This window comes from Balaenoptera physalus (genome assembly GCF_965194825.1).
Source record: "Balaenoptera physalus genome assembly, chromosome: 8".
Classification (NCBI taxonomy): domain Eukaryota; kingdom Metazoa; phylum Chordata; class Mammalia; order Artiodactyla; family Balaenopteridae; genus Balaenoptera; species Balaenoptera physalus.
In genome coordinates this window covers 56,055,863-56,076,730 of record NC_138887.1, presented here as the reverse complement: position 1 = coordinate 56,076,730, position 20,868 = coordinate 56,055,863, and the positions used below count along the sequence as shown (strand labels likewise).

Sequence of the window (20,868 nt, the reverse complement as noted above, 5' to 3'; positions counted from 1 at the left end):
GGGCTAATGCAAACCAACAATATCCTCCTGTTTTCACTAAAATTCTTACAAGTTCTCAGACATTGTTCAAGCAACTCCTTAATTTTTGCAGTTCTTGAACTCTGGTTTTCTCCTTAAATATATTAATACTACTGACATTGTTTATTGGAAGGCCAAAGAATACAATTTTCCCTGTTTTTCCTTTTTTAAAAATATGTTAGATTAAAGTCATTATATGCTTACCAAAAGTGTGCTGACAATATGTATTCATTTTTAATTTGAATATTTTTGAGGGTATGAAAAGGTAGAATATTCTCAACTGCATTGACTAAATAAAAGTTTGCGTCAATATATATAGATAGTAAAACTTCTTTTGAATCAATCTTTCCTTTTTATGAAGAGGCTTATTTTTAAAAAAGATTGGTCAATGCAGATCCAGAAATATTTGAGGGCTTATTAAATTCCAAGAGAAATGAATGAGAAAAGAAGGATTTCTAGTTACTTGTAAATTTTTTTGTCAGTTAAAAATTTGAAATATAGAAGAATAAATTAAGCCAGTAAACAGTGTGTAACATTCCAGATGTCTAAGTGTATCACTATGTATTTTGTTTATTTAATGCATCCACATCCAAAGATATGGATGCATTAAATAAACAAACAAAATACATAGAATTTAAGGTTACCACTCTCACCCCAGCTATGTAAAATGTGTGTCTTCATTACCTATGCAGTCCAAAATCCACCCCACAGTTCCATCTCCACCGCAGGCTAACACTCTGAAATCAGGAACATCACGGAAAAAGTTTAACCTGAAAAATAAGCATGTTATGGCACATGATTGATATTTCAAAATTAGGACATTTTTAGCTTTGTATATTTAGCATTTCATCTAATGAAAGATTTTGATTTTATTGAAAAACATTAAATTCTTATGTAGAATGAAATTCTAAAATAAAAGTATTAACATGTCCTAAGTTAAACATTGTCATTATAAACTCTATATTCTATAATAAATATATTTTTTCTTTTATCAACTCTAAAGTTAAAAAAATAAAGTTAAATTATAATAATTTTCATTAAGATATACTCCCATATGCGCTATGCAGTTCACATAATGCAGAGTGACATATACAAAATTGTTTCATTTACTAATTTTTATTGATAAACAATTCTTTTGAATAATTACATAAATGTGACCAATAGGTCGGTAAATAGGTCTTTGAGAGTTTTCTGCCTTCTCCATTACTGGGAGAAATTGATCAGGCTGCATATGAGGTTTTAGCCAACTGTATTCAGTGTTTCCTTCTGACTGAATCTGCAACTAGAAGCCAGGGTTCCCCCTGTCTTTTGACCTGGCTGGCAGTGTTTGCCACCCAGGAATACTCAAGACTAATTGTGCGGTCAGCTGTGATAAATGTCCACTGCTTCTGCTGCTACTGCATGCAGTGTGCTTATTAATGTAACCCACCTTGGGGAAAATTACAAAGGCAGGTAATGTATCCAGTTATACAATCATACATGCTTATTTTCTTGCCAAAAAAAAAGGAATTGAAATAGGACAGAATATTTAGAATGTGTCTCTTCACCTTTCTTGCCCCAATGGTAACAACATAATACAGTTGGCCCTCCATATCTACAAGTTCCACATCTGCAGATTCAACCAACCAGGGATCGAAAATCTTAAAAAAAAATCCAGAAAGTTTCAAAAAGCTAAACTCGAATTTGGTGAGCCACAACTATATATTTACAAAGCATTTATATTGTATTTACACCTATTTACATAGCATTTACATTTTATTACGTACTGTAGTAACCTAAAGATGATTTAAAATATGCGCAAACACTATGCCATTTTATATAAGGGACTTAGACCATCTGTGGATTTTGGTATCTGGAGAGTCCTGGAACCCATCTCCTGTGGATACCACAAGAAAATTTTCTATAGGATTACATATATAAATGTACACATGTAAATTTTATCACACACATATTTTTAACATAAATGGGATTGTGCTATACATCCTTTTAATTTATCCGTGTGCATTTTTTGACTTAAAAATGTCAGAGATCTTTCTGTGTCAGTGTATATATAAAGATTTATTATAAGTGAATGTATTAAATAGGGTATATATTCTATGATTAAATAAGTCATTTCATGTACTTTTAAACTCTTTAAAAGTTTCACTATCACAAAAAAACAGGTATTGTAGTTAACATTATTTGAATACATTTATGTGAACAAGTGCATTATGTTCTGAAAGCTAATCTTCTATAAGGGAAATATTCCACTACAACATTACGATACCCTCTGAATGGCACCCACCGTAGAAAATATAAGGGCCCACTTCCTTGAAACTCCAAAACACTACATATAAACAACTTTATGATGTTTCTTCAATAAGCGAAAAATACCATGGTGCTGTTATTGCATAATCACGTGCCTGTTTACTAGTGGGTTGAACATATTTTTGTAGGTTTACAGATGTGTGACCTCCTTTGTGAACTGCATCTTTAAAGCCTTGTCCTTCTTTTCCATAAGTTGTATTTTATTATCTTATAAACTCTACGTATTATGAGTGATATTTTTATTTAAATTAGCATCATTAGAAAAAAACATTTGGTTAATGTAATACAAACAGTGCGTAAACATAATAGAAATGTAAACAAATCAACTAATACTGATACTGATACCCATCCCCTGATACTAAGAGCCACAAGTATTTAGAACATGAAATTTTCCTGTATTTCCTCATGCATTGTATTGTGGGCATTTACCTTTCGTTAGACATGTTGAAATATTTTCTTCCAGACTATCACTGGTTAGTTTGCTGTTATATAAGCAATATAATAAATACCTATATACCAGTTACCCAACCCAGAGAGTAGAATATTCCTAATAACTTACATATACCTGCGTTCTTTCCCTATAGCACCCCCTTCCTCGTTAACAAAGGTGACCACTATTCTGAATTTCAGGTTATCATGTGTATGCCATAAACAACACATTGTTTGTATGTTGCTTTTTCATCTCAGCATTGTTACTAACATTCCTCCATGTAGTAGGTGAATTTCCATCCACGTGTAGTTGAAGAGTTATTTTATTTCTACTGCTGTGTTTAATACCATTTATGTGGATATGCTTTTTAAAATCCATACAATGGATATTTGGATTGATTAGCTTTATGTTCTCATAAAAAATGTATTACTGGACATATTTTCTAGTGCTCATGGACAGTGACCACTTTTGCAACTTTACAAGATCATGCCAAACTGTTTCCTATAGAAGTTGTACCAATGTATGTATGCAAAACAAGGTGGAGGGCTTCCCTGGTGGCGCAGTGGTTAAGAATCCGCCTGCCAATGCAGGGGACACTGGTTCGAGCCCTGGTCTGGGAAGATCCCACATGCCGCGGAGCAACTAAGCCCGTGAGCCACAACTACTGAGCCTTCGCGTCTGGAGCCTGTGCTCCGCAACGGGAGAGGCCGCGACAGTGAGAGGCCCGCGCGCCACGATGAAGAGTGGCTCCCGCTTGCCACAACTAGAGAAAACCCTCGCACAGAAATGAAGAACCAACACAGCGAAAAATAAATTTAAAAAAAAAAGGTGGAAAAAAACTGTGCTGAGCCCATCCTAACACTTGTAATGTCATACTTGTTAATTTTATGTGTTTCCTCGTTTGTGAAATGCCTTTTCATATCTTTTCTCTACTCCTTTTTTACTTGTTGATTCGTAAAAATTCTTTACTTCTTGATTTTAATCCTTTTGGGTTTTTTTATTTCTTTTTTTTTGGCAAATACTTCCTATAGGTTTAAAGTTTTTTTCTTTTACTTTCCTTAATGTATATTTTAACAAGTAACATTTTAGTTTTAATGTATTCAAATTTATCAATCTTTTGATAAATGGCTAGCACTTTAGCCTGCTTTGTGTAAGAAACAATGTTTCCTCAGTGGACAGAAGAAAATTCACATTTACTCTCCTAAAATTTCAGTTTTAATTTAAAAAAAAAATTATTTATTTTATTTTTGGCTGCGTTGGGTCTTCGTTGCTGCACGCAGGCTTCTCTAGTTGTGGCGAGCGGGGGCTACTCTTCGTTGCGGTGCGTGGGCTTCTCATTGCGGCGGCTTCTCTTGTTGCGGAGCATGGGTTCTAGGCATGCGGACTTCAGTAGTTGTGGCACATGGGCTCAGTAGTTGTGGCTCGCAGGTTCTAGAGTGCAGGCTCAGTAGTTGGGGTGCACGGGCTTAGTTGCTCCGCGGCATGTGGGATCTTCCCAGTCCAGGGCTTGAACCCGTGTCCCCTGCATTGGCAGGCGGATTCTTAACCACTGTGTCACCAGGGAAGCCCCTTAGTTTTAATTTTGACATAGAAATTTTATGTGGTGATGTAAGGTAGGATGGTGTGAGTTATTGGAATAGAATAGAATATATAATATATATAAAATATCCACAATATTCTAGAGTGGTTCTGTCTAGTAGTGATCCCTTTCTTCTTTTCCCTTCTTCACTGCCTTCTTTCTTCCCTCTGCCCTCCCTTTCTCTTTCTCCATTCCTCCCTTTCTCGCCTCCTTTTGGGTGTTGTGCAACAATTTTTCTTTTCATTTTTAAATCCATCTTTTCATGTTTTGGATAATTCAGTTTTCTATCATGCAAATCCATTATAAATCAAATTTCCATATGTGGGTATTTTTCTTTTTAGACTCTGTTCTATTTTATTCATGAATTTGTCCATCTCTGAATCAATACCACACTCTTACAACACTATAGCTTTATAGTTAATCTATGTCTCATTGAACATGAAATCTTAGCTATTATTTTTTTCTTTGCTTTACTGTATACATATTAAATTTAACTTGTCATATCCCATAAGGGTGAAAATAAAAACACACACAAAAAAATAATAAATGTTTAAAAAAATTGCATTACATGAAGTCTATTGATCAATTTTAGGAGAAATAACATCTATATGGTGTTAATTCCTCATCCATGAATATAGGATTTTTCAATCAGCTTAGATATTCTATAATATCCTTAAATAAATTACAACATTTTTTTGCTTGCAGGTCATTGTTAAATATATTCTTGGTTGTTTTAAAGTTTATGTTGGTATCTTAAATTTTTAAATTGTTTATTAAAATCAATGTTTTTGTTGCTGGTATATATAAATATATTTGACTTTTATATATTGATCTTACAAACAGCCACATTACTCCTCTTTTCTATTGCCTATATTATGTTTGTAGATTCATTTGGATTTCTATGTAAACAACTGTATCATATGCTAATAACAATGGTACTATTAGTGATCTTCAATCCTTATAATTGTTATTTCTCTCCCTGTCTTATTGTGCTGGCCAGAGCGTCAATACTTTATTGAATTAGAGTATTTATACAGAATATCCATATCTTGTCCCTGAATTTAAATGGAATACTTCCAGAATTTCCCAACTTAGGATGATGTTTGTTGTACGGATTTTCTTTTCTTTTTCTTTTTTGAGTGACACCTTTCATACGGTTAATAAAGTTTTCTTCTATTTCTGTTATATAGAATTTTTATTATGAATCAATGTTAATATTCTCTGCACCTTGTGAGATATGGAGATGATTTCATTTCATTGGTAATGTGGGCATAAACACTTACATATTTCTGCATTATTAAAACATTCTTATAATACTTTCATATACCCAAACTGGACACTGTTTATTAATATTGTTATAGAGAATTGGTTTTGCTTTGCTAACATTCTGTTTAGAAGTTTTTCATCTACATTCATGAACACAATAGACTTACTATTTTTCTTCTTCGTACCACCTGTCTAACTTTTTATCAAAATTTTTCTGTCTCATAAAATGAATTGTAGAATACGCCCTTATTTTCCAGTTTTTGGAGGCATCTATATAATTTTGGAAGTTCCTTAAAACTGGTAGCACTTGCATATCAACTATCCAATTTCTAGTGAGTCTTTGATTTCTTTTTTTTAAAATTAAGAGGTATTAAATAATTGTTTCAATTCCTTTAGTTATTACCGAAAAAGATCCTATTTTCTAATTCTTTCTAAATCAGTTTTTACCAATTACATTTCTGCTTTAATTTGTCTATCTCCTAAGTTTTCAAAGACCTTGTCACTTAAACCTACAAAAGCTTTTCAAATTATGCCAGTAGCTGAAAAGTTTATCATAGAGCTGAAAAGTTTACCATAGTTGTTTCTGGTGAAAGCCTAACCATCCACATGACTCACCATCGCTCTTCCATCCATGATGATGTTTCATCTGTTTTCTTTTAAAATTGTCATCTTTGGTTCTTCAGCAGCATCCTAACCCCAAACATAAACCCCATGTGACTGTCAGATCAGCTTACTCTCTGTAAGTTGATTGCTAAATGGATTGAAAAATGGACTTCTCTATCTTAACTTCTTAATCCACTGCATCCATGCAGTTTTCCCTGGAGAGTCATTCATTCCTTATTTCATTCATTCCTTGAATAATAGCCTTGGATAATTATTTAATCTTTATGAGCTTCAGTTTTCTTATCTTTAAAATTAAATTAATACCACCTACTTTGTTGGGCTGTTTTAAGGAATAAACAAAGGGCGTACGTAAATTGCATTGTACTATCCAGAGGTTATTAATTTAATTATTTTATCTTTATTACAAGTAGTAAACATATTTCATAGGTCAGATTGCTACTCCTCTATTTTACCACCTCTCCCACCCACAGCATTCTGGCAAAATAGTCAGCAAGAGAATTTTCTAGCAAGCAAAGCTGGATGGGCAGTGATGAGAGTTCTACCTCCAAGCTGATACTATTAGGAGACCTATTTATGGCACTGGGGACAGTAAGTTCAGAGGAAAACAGCTCTGATTGAGAACAAACAAACGCAAGAGACGTGGAAAGAGTCAAAATGCAGGGCTTTATGTGACCATTGACTTTTCATTCATTAAGCTGCAAAGACCAGCAGATGTGAGGCTCCCACTTCATAAGTCATCCTAACGATGGGGAAGATGAAGGCATGTGGAGTGTCTGAAAAGACTCCCCTTTGCGGAAACTTTAGTACTGTATACTATACGTTTCACCTAACAATTTCAACATTTCACTTGAAGAACTAGTAGGTATGAACATTTTGTAATGAAATAATCATTCATGGCTCCTGAATTTATTTTTGCCATTTTATGGAAATTTTAAAAAATTAAAACGATTTTTAAAGCAGATAATGATTCTTGAGTCTTCAGTGTTCGTAATTATAGCACTGGTTCTCCTAGAGAGTTTTTTCATTTATCCATGATAGCTAAATTTGAAAAAAGAACCTATGTTAATGTGTGTTTAGTAGCTCTGTGTCCAATGCCTTCTTATCACATATGCTCAACAGCCACCACTATAGCACACACTAAAAAAGGGTGGGTGGTAAGATTATAATGCTTAATACCACTAAAAGCAAATCAAAATATTTCATCTAAGATTCAGAAGTCTACTTTCCATTTTAAATAAGTTTTAGAATAAAACTGATACAGAAAAATTAGTGCCTGACAATAGTATCTAACAAGCACACTAGAGCAACTCGTTAAGACAGAAGAAAAACTGCAGTACTGATTCCATTATCTTGGAAAGTGTCTTATAATGAGATTTCTTAAATGACAATGTGTAGGAATTTTTTTTATTCCAATAGCACATTTTATTATTCAAGGAAAATAAGTGATACCTGCCATTTATATCTAATTTTGATGTATCAGATTGAGCATATAAATATAATAAATGTATGGCTACTAAAGAGTGTACATATTGTACATTATATGTTATAAAGTTATATTCTTTGATACTTAAAGGAAACCAATGTGCGATTGATAAACACTGTTAGCATAATACTCCAGAGTGAATGCTCATTTAATTGTATATATTCATTCCTTTGTATTAAAGAAACACAAGGCTAAAGGATCAAAAATGATTTTATCATGTCATCAACTCTCTTCCTCTTCTTCTTCCTCCTCTTTGTTTAGAAAAAATACTTTACTTAAAGAGCTTGCCTTAAGAAAGGTCTGCATTTTGATTTAAACATTTTGAGCCAGATACAGCATACTTATCTCTTATTATTCAGCTCAATTCATATTCATACCTGTATGTACACAGTTATATATTATTCTTACAGTTATAGGATTAGATGGCTTCACAACTGTCTCACTAAAATCAGGCAGAATTTTCTGGTCTGTGATGTTGCTATTGTTTTTTAAACTTTTTTTTTTGGTCTAGAAAACCAATTCTTAATACCTTCCAACTCGTTTTCTAATACCGCAACTGTATCTATACATACCTTGGTGTCACTGATATTATTACTGCTGCTGCAGCCAATCTGACAAAATCTATGCATGAAGCAATTATGTCCCTCAAAGTTTCTCTATGCTATATATTTAAAAGGGGGGGGGGTTATATGCCATTTTTTTCTGTGGATTTTGATAATGTCAGCTTCAAAGTGATGACTCATCAACTGTAATGTACCGTCCCCATCATTTCAGCTTAAAGTAAAACTGATTGTAACTATGTCCTCCCATCTCGTATCTATTTTACCAATAAATTACAAAGTTTAGGTAAATAAGGAAGTTCACCTGTTTCAACAAATTTGGCTAGTCTTTTGAGGATATTGTATGAAAGATGAATTTATACTGTTTTGGGGAGGCATTTAATGTAAACAAGTGGAATGGTTATAAACAAAATGTTATTTGGACTCATCATTATGAACCCAATAAAATTTAATGCTGTTCTCATCATATTCAGAAAAACTTTCAGAGTATTTGAGAAAATATATACCCCAATGAGCCATTAATAATTGAAACATTAATTTCATTATCTCTGGAAATCTCAAAAACACCTCGTACGCGTATGTGTATTTTAGAAGAAAAAGGGAGAGAGGCAGAGAAAAATGACAAAAAGAGATGAGAGACAGAAAATGAGTGAATATTTACTCTTGGGAAACCTATGATGTTATGTCATTAAATAAGTTCAATATTCTCCCTAGTGTAATACAAAATAGAAAGAAATCAGTAAATAAGCTCTGTAAAGTAATCAAAATATTTGTTCCTTTTTTGACTGGTGCACATAATTTTTGGAAAATTAATGTGTTAAAATGAATATCAAATGCTTTCAAGTCATTTTTGAGTGAATAAAAACAAAGGAATACTTAGTGAGTTTTATTTTATATGCATCAGATCATTCCACCAAGTTAACTTTAGAATGTGAGGTAAGAAGTTATTTTGAATTAGGAAATACATCTAGACATCTATTTAAAAAAATTACTTTGACTAGAATCAAATACAAAAGAATAGCTATGTCTAAGAAAGAGAGATACATTTCATGGAAAATCCATATACCTAGAAAAGTAATTTTATGAATGATATAGCACCTGCATCAATTCGCTTATTTAATATGCATTTATTAACTACAACTGTGTATCAGGAACTGCGTTAGAGTCCAGAGACTCAAAAGCAAGATAAGAGTCCTTGCCATCAAGTATCATAATTGAGAAGGCAGACAAGAAAATATCTGATTCACATTGCTATAGGATGTTTTGAAAACAGTTAATGCAGTTAATGCAGAATAACTAGAGGAGAATAAATGCATTGTCAGAGGGGATGGGAAAGTGAATGGTCTTTCCATTCATCAAGTTAGTGAATAAAGCTAGTGAACAGGTTTAGAAAAGGGTGAGAAAATGAGTTTAGTATTAGAATGTGAAATTTGAGATACCTATGGGACATTAACATGGAAATGTAGACTAAGTAGTCAAATAAACCTACATGGACAGAGAAATCTGAGATGGAAGAAGATAGTCGTAAGCAATCCGTGTACACTTGATGATCAAAATCATGAAAAGAGAATAAGAAGAAGGAACATAGAGTTGTGTTGCACCAAAGGAAACCATAAGGTTCCTTAAACAACTAAAAATAGGGCTACTATATGATCCAGCAATCCCACTCCTGGGCATATATCCAGAGAAAACCATAATTTGGAAAGATACCTGCACCCCAATGTTCACTGCAGCACTATTTACAATAGCCAAGACATGAAAGCAACCTAAATGTCCATTGACAGAGGAATAGATAAAGAAGATATGGTACATATATACAATAGAATATTACTCAGCCATAAAAAAGAATGAAATAATGACATTTGCCGCAACATGGATGGACCGAGAGATTATCATACTAAGTGAAGTAAGTCAGACAGAGAAAGACAAATATCATATGGTATTACTTATATGCGGAATCTAAAATAAATGATATGAATAAACTTATTTACAAAACAGAAACAGACTCACAGACTTAGAAAACAAACTTATGGTTACCAAAGGGGAAAGGTGTGGGGGGATGGATAAATTAGGAGGTTGAGATTAATATATACATACTACTATATATAAAATAGATAATCAACAAGGACCTACTGTATAGCACAGGGAACTCTACTCAATACTCTGTAATAACCTATATGGGAAAAGAATCTGAGAAAGAATAGATATATGTATATGTATAATTGAAGCACTTTGTTGTACATTTGAAACTAACACAACATTGTAAAAAAACTACACTCTAATATAAAAAAAAAAAATGCTGGAGAGAGAGTGGAGAAAAGGGAACCCTCCTATACTGTTGGTGGGAATGTAAAGTGGTACAGCCACTGTGGAAAACAGTATGCAAGTACCTCAAAAAACTAAAAATAGAATTGCCATATGATCCAGCAATCCCACTCCTGGGCATATATCTGGACAAAACTATAATTTGAAAAGATACATGCACCTCTATGTTTATAGCAGCACTATTTACAATAGCCAAGACATGGAAACAACCTAAAGGTGCATTGATGGAGGAATGGATAAAGATGTGGTACATATATACAATGGAATATTACTCCACCATAAAAAAGAATGAGATAATGCCATTTGCAGCAACATGGATGCACCTACAGATTCTCATACTAAATGAGGTAAGTCAGAAAGAGAAAGACGAATACCATATGTTATCACTTATACGTGGAATCTAAATTATAACACAAATGAACTTACCTGTGAAACAGAAACAGACTCAAAGACATAGAGAACAGACTTGTGGTTGCCAAGGGGGAGGGAGAGGGATTGATTGGGAGTTTGGGATTAGCAAATGCAAACTATATATATATATATATATATATATTCAGATATATATATATCTGAATCACTTTGCTGTACACCAGAAACTAACACAACATTGTAAATCAACTATTCTTCAATAACTTAAATTAAAAAAAAAATGATCATGTTGCAGTACAACAGACATGGATTTGCTCTTTTATGAGACTAAAACCTTGAGCAAATAAATCTTAAGCTCCCTGATCATGAGTTTCCTTACTGGCAAATGGAGAAAATGCTTAACTCATAAAGTGATAGTATTTTGCATATTCCCTAGCATACAACCAACAAATCACTATTATTATTATAAAATTAAGAAAGCATATATACGTGAAATGAACGAAGTTCTGAGTGTGAAATACTAAGAAAAAATGATATTAAAAGAAGTGACTAAGGAGAATGTATCCAGATATATAATAAGCAGCACCTTAGAGATAGGAGACATTGATTTTCTAATATCCAAGGGAGATGAGACTTTTAAGATAGGTGAAAACAGCTAAAACTACGTGATTAACACTTAGCAATTTATCAGTGACAATAGCAATGTCAGCGGAGAGTAAAGTCAAAACCCCAACTGCACTGAAGAGGAGATGGAAAAGTGAAAGAATAGCCCATTTTATTAAGAATGTAGTTGTGAAGAGACAAAAGAGTTGAGAAGGTAAGTAGCTGTACATTTCCATGGATATTTTTCAAATTAAAAATGAGAGTATCCTCAATTTCACATGTTGCTCATGTTTTTGCAACTCCTCAATGGCCTGGGAATTGTTTTCCTGTTTTCCTTTTGGTCTTGAACCTCTATCCTTTATCCATTCCTGTTGTAATTTGTGATTATTATAACACTTTCATCATCGCACATGTTTTCATAAACTAATCCAAGTCATTTTAATACAGAGTAGTCATATGTTAAAAAGGGATTACATACTTGAGCTAAAAAGCCAGTAGAATAGGAACAGCTCAAGATGTAATAATAAGAGGGTGGGAATAATAAATTAAGTATCAAAGAACCAAGAGGAACAGGGACCCAGAACAGAAGTTGAATACACCTTATTTAGGAGGAGAGACGCCTCATCCAGTGAGAGGGAAGGAAGTCAGGATGGGTATGAATATCAATGTGTTCATAAGGGTAGGAGTAAGGAAAATAAGTTAAGATAATTTACTTGCCATGGCCTCTGACTGATAAATTAGGATCAGGGATGAATATTGATTTTGTGGAATGTGATGTTTAGAAAAATCTGAAACCTTCTTTAGGAAAAAATATGCAAAAAATGTATATAAATTTAGGTTTAGATAAATTATATATAAATATATAAATGTAATATACGAATATATACATAAATAGCTATTTAAAATAAGAAATCACAACAAACTGAAAATGTAAGATAGCTCACAGATACGACATCATATGATCTAGAATAAAAACATAATAATTAATTAGCTTGATATACTTAAAAATTTTCCATTTATTGGCTTTTCATATGAACAATTTTGAATAACATATTTATGAAGAGATAAAAAGATGAGATCAAATTGTAGATTTCTGTAAACTGATTGCCTCTATATCAAATTGCCTTAAACTTTCATGCTTCTTGAGTTTTAGAGTTTTAAATGGAAGAGCAGGGCATAATTTGAAAAAGTCTAGCTGGTATAGTATTATCCATAGAAATGTTAAAGACTTCATTACTTCAGTGACCTAAGACTTGAGTCACTTTTTTTTCCCCAAAAGGTCCCTTAGCACCTGTAGGATCAATAAGAGAATGACTGAATAATTTGTGAATGTGTGTGTGTGCATGTGCACATGCATACAACTTGACAATTAAGGCCTTCATTGTAATTCATAGACTATTAAAGTGTCTTTGAAAGCAATTATGATTTATGTGCATACTAAAACCAATGCAAAGCATGTATTTTTATCTGTATGTTTCTTACTTTAGTAAAACACATATTTTGGTCATGATGATGTGCTCCACCAAACTCTGTATTCCAATTATCACCATAGGAACAAAAAATTGAATCTTAAGCACTGAACTTTTTAACTGAGTCTGTGATAACATGATCAATAATGTCCAATGCTTTACCATCATCCAAGTGAACTTCCAAAAACTTGACTGGGGGTCCACAAGTTGCATGCACTCAAATCATTATTGCAATAAATGAATTTTCTATTTAAAACATTCTGATCACTCTAATGTAAAAATGGCATTACTTGATCTTTTTAAAGTTCTTCTTTTGCTAGTGGACCAAAATCTTAACAGCTATTACTTCACTTACAACACACATAAGAAAACTTGAAATTGAAAATGTACATTAATTTAAAAGTCACATTTGATCTAAATGAAAAATCATGCTTAAAAGAGTGTTATACGAAGGGATTTTCTGCAGTTTAAATGACTGCCTTCAAGCAGAGAATTCACTATTAATTTGAGGCAGATACTGATGCTTCTTTAGCATTTTTGTGTTTCTGGTTTCCACATGGTCAGTGATATCACTAGAGTTCCCATCGCTGATGGTAAAGATTGATAAATATTTCATAGAAGTTATGTATTCATCATCAACACTTTTTAAAACAAAAATTCATAGAAATTCAGAACTTAATTTTTCGTTTAATAGGCATTTTCAGTTTTGAGATATATTTGCTGAAAAGTTTTATTGCAAAATAAAAATGCATAATATAACACAATATTTATAAACTACATGTTTAATTTGTAAGACACCAAGGAAGAGTATTCAAACTTCATTAAACGTTCTTGGCAGGACTTCTCATCTTCTCTTCCTCACATATATTTCATGTACATCTAACCCGTGATTTCCCACATCTCCACTGACAATGCTGATTGCTATATTTGTTCCCATTTGCATCTCACAAGGAGAGGAGAGGCACAGGCCACAGCATAATGGACCGGCATAACAAGTATACCAGTTGGCCAACAAGGTCTTTCAGTGAACATTTATTTTTGTCTTTGAATTCTCTGTATACTGTATTTCAGAAGAAGTTGTTGCTTGTATGTGGGAAGGATTGGGAAGAGAAAGTTGTTTTGCTTTTTTAGATGAAATGATTATAGGTTAAAGTGAGAACTGTGCTCACTGGACATGTGTGTGTCTTACATCTGACTAGAGGATAACAGCAGAAGCGGGAGGTGCAAATTAGCTCTCAAACCCCTTAAGTTTATTATAATGTACCCATTAATAATAATAGTTAAACTAAAAATACAAAATTCTTATGCTAATACTAAATTGAGTTGGATGCTGGGACACCAGGAATAAACCAGAAGAGTCCTGGGTAAACTTAATTATCATGGTCACAGTAGTTGTAAGACGCTATGTGATTTGGCCCGCCAGTACTATTCTAATATGCTATCTCTATCCACTCTGCTCCAGCCACGCTGGCCTTCTTGCTAATGCTCCCCAATTGTGTCAAATATTCTCCCATCATGATGCTTTTAGTCTTGTTCCTCCCTCTGCCTTAAATGTTATTCTATGTGATGACCAAATGGCCTGCTTGCTTCCTCATCTCCTTCATGTCTATACTCAGTGAGGATTTCCCTGCTCAACCTATTTAAAATAACCATCACAGAACACTCACTACCAATGTACACTCTGTTTACCTTCCCTGCTGACATGTGTATATTTTATTAGTTTAATGTGTGCCTTCCTCCACTAAGACCATAAGAGCAGAAAGTGATGTTTCTTTTGTTCATAGTGGATTGGCAGTGCTAAGACTTTTTCCTGGCACCTGGTAGCCACTGAATTAATATATGCTGAATCAATTTATATTACTAATACTATTATATATATTTACTGCTGTTGTTATTGTTAAACTACCATTTCACTTTTTACTTAGTTGTTGAATCATTATTCTGTTTGAGTGTGGACTACATTCAATAGTCCACTGTTATTATTTCTAATTAAATTATAGGAGTAGGTTACTACATTATCACTAATAAAGGATTCTGAGATAATCATCTGCTATGAGTTTTCTTATTTTCACTCATTAGTAAGATGCTGTTAGTTGACTCCCTGGAGCTGATGGTAAAGTTGTGCCAGGGAGCTTGCTGGACAGGCTTAGATAATAATAGCAAACTGAGGATAGCCAAATAAAATAGTTTATGATACTTATTAAAAACTTGACTTTTGTAGAATAAAATAAGAAACAGGTAGAAGGATATACACAAATGCGTTGGTTATTTCCAACAGCCAACTTAGGAGAAAATGTTATTTTTCTAGAGTGTTCAAGGAATTTGGATAAACAATCACCTCTAAACAATAACACATGGATCTATAGTCTGTTATTGAGCTGTTCTTTTCTCTGTGAAATGAGTAACAAAAGTTCAGATTTTTCAACATCTTTAAAGTAATAATCGATTTGTTGATGTTTGTGGAAAGTGACTATAGACTTGTAATGCCCAAAATTCTTTCGCGAGGCTAGAAGTTATAGGACTATTAACTGTAGGAGCATGTTACATTTTGTTACTTGTATTTAACATGTTGATCTTTAATACAGACGCATATATCGTTTCTCAAACACAGTCACTCCATTGATCAAGGCAGAGACAAAATTATGCTCACACATTTAATTGGGGGGGATTGCAAAATCATCTGCATCATATTTTATGATTAATCATTAGGATTGAAAGGGTCAATTGAGTGCTTTGTTTTTACATTAGCAAAGCAACGATTTTTTTTTCCTGGAAATTTGCAGTAGAGCTGGATTGAATTTTGACGAACATTTTCTTAGCATTTTGAGGATTTTGTTCAGCTCTCTGACACAACAAGATTTCATAACAAGAGACATATGTAATATGTCATAGTTCTGATTCAAGAGGGTTCTTATTTAAGTAAAATATGGTAGAAACTTTGTTATATAAAATGATATTTTAAATTAAGAAAGTAATGAAATCTGTGGAATGTGTTATGTGTTTTCTAAATTACAAATTTATTTTAACAGGAGAATGTATTCCAAGGCTTTACTATGGAAATATGTGTGATACTTGGAATATGTGAATCTGTATGTTGACTGTTAAATTTTATTTTTTAAATTATATATGTTTTACATTTAGTTCAGGTAGATGAAACCAAAGATTTTTTTAAAGCACCTATTTCACAAACAATTCATTGTTGTGATTGTTCACTATGCTGAACAATCTGGAAAATAATTTAAAAATATTTATCTTATATATTTTTTCAATTCAATAAATACTTGTTATTTTTTACTTAAATATTTTAGGGATGATATGAGAAAAAGCCATCTGTACTTTCACGAAGCTGATAGTCAGAAGGGAACAACCAACATCACGAGTATACAAAAAACTTGATATTAACTTTTCATAAGTCACATTAGCATATGCAGTTGGTATAACAGCTAGAGATGTGCATATTTATTTTAATGTTGTGAAGGAAGAAAAATCTCATTCTGTGAAGACCAGTGAGCGATATATGTTTTATATTTCATTTTTGCAACTAATTTATACCTCAAAACCATTCATTCAATTATATCATAATATGCTTCATCAGGAAGAAACAACTTACATGATACAGACTCTAGTTTCAGATATCTTTAAATAGTCATTATCAGAGTGAGAGAATTTATGTAAAGAGATACAATAAAGACAAACAAATAAACATCTATTTCTATCTTGAAAACAAAGATAAAAAGGGAAGTGACCGGAGAGTTTTGGTATTTACTAGATAATTTACACTAGGGATTAGCAGAGTTTCGATACATCAACAAAAGTCTCTAAACAAAACGTTAGAAAAGAAGAAATAAATAAAGATAGGATGAGAGAAGAGAGGCATATGAAAAGATCTAAAAATTTGGTATGGTAAAGAGGAACAATGGGGAAAAAAAGGAAATTAAAAGAATGAATAACTGCAGGCTCAGGGTGGCAGATAAAATATTTATTTTTTAAAAAGTGTATCTATAGTAGCATTGGAAAAGTAATAAACCAGGAATAGAAATGAAATTAAATCACAAATTAGAGTAGTAAAGAGACCTTACAGAATAGAACAACTCAGAAAGCAATACATTGAAAGGGAACTGCTGCAAAAGGCACCCTCTGCCCCCATGGCTGACCCAGGATCAGGGATGGCACAGCTAGAAACAGGGATGGGAAGAGTTACGACACGTGAGGCCAGCTATGGGATTAAGTGAAGGATTACAGCATAGCCTGGCCAGGGTCCCATTTCAGAAGAGCTACCTGGGGCGTTTGCCTCCTGGCTAACAACTGAGGAACGGTTCTCTAACAGAAGTGCACGTCTACCACTGGGCATGCAGCCTGGGCACTGGCATCAGATATAAAACAGGGCATTCTCATAGTTATCGAGATGAAAGTAGAAATTCAATACAATTCCATTCAAACTCATACTTTAAAAACTCAAGACAATAACAACACATTGAAGAGAGTAAATGTCATTAAACTTTGAGAGAATAATTAGGGAGTTACAGTATATAAAACAGTCTCCAGTGAGAATCAACAAATAGATCCATGAAGCAAAGGAAAGGGCAGCAACAGTCTAACATATATATTATTTCACCATATATGAAGTACGTCAAATCAGTGGTGAAACAGTGAACAAATGAACAGCTTTCGTTGGGACAGCTAGATTTCAATCTGAAGGAAAAAAATGTTCCATGCCTACCTCATCCTAATCTGTCAACGCACTTCTAAGAAAAATGTAACCTTTAAAGATTAAAGGTTAGAAATTGAAAACAAAATGAAAACTTAATAAAAGATATAAAAATATTTCAGTAATTTTGGCTTGAGGAAAGGTTTTTCTAAAATATAAAGTTGAGAAATCATTCAGTGTAGAATTAGCAATGAAAATTTTATATATTTATATGGACAAGAAAAAGAACAAAATATACAAACTGAAAGCACACAGAAAAAATGAGAAGAAAACACTTGCAACATATATAAAATGATGATAATATTTATACAATAAGATTTAAAAATGAACACAAAAAAGATAAATCAAAAGGAAAATAGGCAAATAAAAGAGCATACGTGTAAAACCGATAGCTAGTGGGAAGCAGCCGCATAGCACAGGGAGATTAGCTGGGTGCTTTGTGACCACCTAGAGGGGTGGGATAGGGAGGGTGAGAGGGAGATGCAAGAGGGAAGAGATATGGGGATATATGTATATGTATAGCTGATTCGCTTTGTTATAAAGAGGAAACTAACACACCATTGTAAAGCAATTATACTCCAATAAAGATGTTAAAAAAAAAAAAGAGCATACGCTTTACATAAGAAATCAAAAGTTTAGTATATATAAGACAAAATGCTTGTTTGGAGCATCTGTTGGTTTTGCCTTATTTGACTGTGGGCAAACATGCTGCTGAATACAGTTTTGGTATGTCTATCAAACAAGCAAACCAACTGCATTGACCCAAACAATGCGGTAGGCACGTGGCCAAACCTAGGCCTATGAGACACTTCTTTTCTAAATTTGAAAAATGTGAAACACAAAGATCATGATAGGTTGCTGGTGCAAAAAGCTAATGCTTGTCTAAGAATTTAAAGTAATTATTATAAATTTAATGGGGAAGTTACGCTAATTGTAGCATATCAATATGGCCTATAATACCTATTATATAGTAATTAATCTACTAAATCAGTGGTTCTCCATGCTGTCTCCACATAATCAGCTGGGGAGCTTTTAAGAAATTGAAGTGCCTAGGTCCACCACTCAGATATTCTGAATCTGGCTATACTCCCAACCCCTCCTTCAACCCATACCTATGCCCTCATAGGGAGTTCTCCATTTTCACTGTTTAAGGATAAAAAAACGGCTTTACCAGTGCCTCTCCATGATATATCAGAAGTAGTTGGTGGTAGGCTGCTTTGGCAGTACAAATAAACTGGGAATAATTTGAGGACAGAAAAGAATGCCATTTGACCTCTGGGCAGTATCTCAAACAATAAAATGTCCTGTTTACCTTTTCTGGACAGAGAGATGTTTAGAGTTTAGGAAACATACCAATTCAATAGTACTGACTAACAAATATTTCTCACACTATTAAGGACTCGGAAAGGATGAGAATGGAGAATTAGTGATGGAAGCAAAATTTATATAAGTGAATTTCTCAGAATGGACCCATAATTGGGAGTATAATTGCTCCAAAGAAATGCCAGTTAGCATGTTTTCTTAGTCACTCCCAGTGAGTGTTCAAAACACTCATGTTCATGTTGGTAGGGTTGGAAGCTTTGGAAGGGATAAACAACATGAATTTATCTTCAACAAGAAGAGTAGGTACTGACTCTGGAGTACTCAACTGTCATCAAATGAACCAATTAGTGAATTCCAATATGTTGCTATACCTCAAGGGAACCTAAGCCAGCTACTTAAGGGTAGCCTAAAATCCCTGGACCGTTTCCATAATGCAACTGCAGCCATTTGTCCTCACTAACTAGACATTTGTTCTAGCAATTGGATTTACTTTTCTTTCCCATTATGCCTGTGTCAATGGTCATAGCAAATGACTTACTGAATGCCTTAACCACTATCATAGTGTCTCACATATTGCTGTCTCCTTTCAAGGAATACCGTTCACAGAGAAGGAAGAAAGACAGTGGGCTGATGCCCCTGTGACATAAAGGCCTTCTCATATGTTTTATCAGGGAGAAACAGTCGTCCATAGAACACTGAAATAACCTACTAGAGACTCAGTCACTGAATAGTGGGAGCACTTAAATGGTGTATGATCAAACAGCTGTATCATGTGCTCTGAACTATACGATGCTGCTTTACCCAATTCAGAAAACATGGTTCTGGAACCCAAATGTAAAGCTTGGTGATGAAACTTACAATTACACTTAATACTCACTGTGAATCTTAAATTTATGTGTCAAATTGGCTGGGCCACGGATGCCCAGAAAGTTGATCAAGCATTATTTTGAGTGTTTCTGCGAGGGTATTTTTAGATGAGATTTAACATTTAAATCAGTAGACTTCATAAAGCAGACTGCCCTCGCTAACAGGTGACCCCCATCTAATCAGCTGAAGGCCTGATAGAACAAAAGGCAGACCCTAACCGAAGAAAGAGAGAATTCTCCAGCCTGATCACCTTTGAACTGGGATGCTGATTCTTCCTAGTTCTACAGCAGCTTGCCAGCCTTTGGACTCAAACTGGAACATCAAATTACAGATTTGGATTTGTCAGCCTCAATTAGCATGTGAGCCAATTCCTTATAATAAATTTCTCTCTATACATATATACTATTGGTCTGTTTTACTAAAGAACACTGACTAATACATTCACTTTCAAATATTTTGCTTCACATTCCCTTGGTTTTGAACTCTTATGGTTGAGATGTGTTAACACCAAAGAGGAATGCTAGCATATGAGACAGTAAAATTTTCATTGAATTGAAGCTAACACTTGGACATTTTGAGGCTTCTCATACCACTAGACTAACAGGGAAAAAGACAGATAGGATGTTGACTGGTATAACTGACTCTGATTCCCAAGGAGAAATTAGGTTTGCTGCTATATAATGGGAAAAGGGAGTACTAATAGGACCTCTACTCCGATCATCGGTTTAGTTGTAAGGGCTAGGTTACATACAGTCACAAACAACCCAAAATCTTCGTGGCATAATCTTACAGAGGCTTCTTTATCATCCACTCTACAGGGACGTGGGATAAGCGGGGCTGGGGGTAGGGGCTCTCTCGCGCTGTTTTCACTCTGGCATCCAAGCTAACCAACAGGCCAATATAGAATACTGCTGGTCACTGTGGTAGAGGAAAAGAA

General features: G+C 33.8%; 1 protein-coding gene across 1 annotated transcript in view; it reads right to left on the bottom strand.

Annotated features, from left to right (window-relative positions):
- DGKB (diacylglycerol kinase beta) overlaps positions 1–20,868 on the bottom strand; it is a 925,979-nt gene that overhangs the window by 408,035 nt on the left and 497,076 nt on the right. Inside the window, exon 20 of the mRNA XM_082472689.1 lies at positions 703–788. Within this exon, the coding sequence (XP_082328815.1) occupies positions 703–788 (86 nt within the window). The remainder of the gene's footprint in view (positions 1–702; positions 789–20,868) is intronic.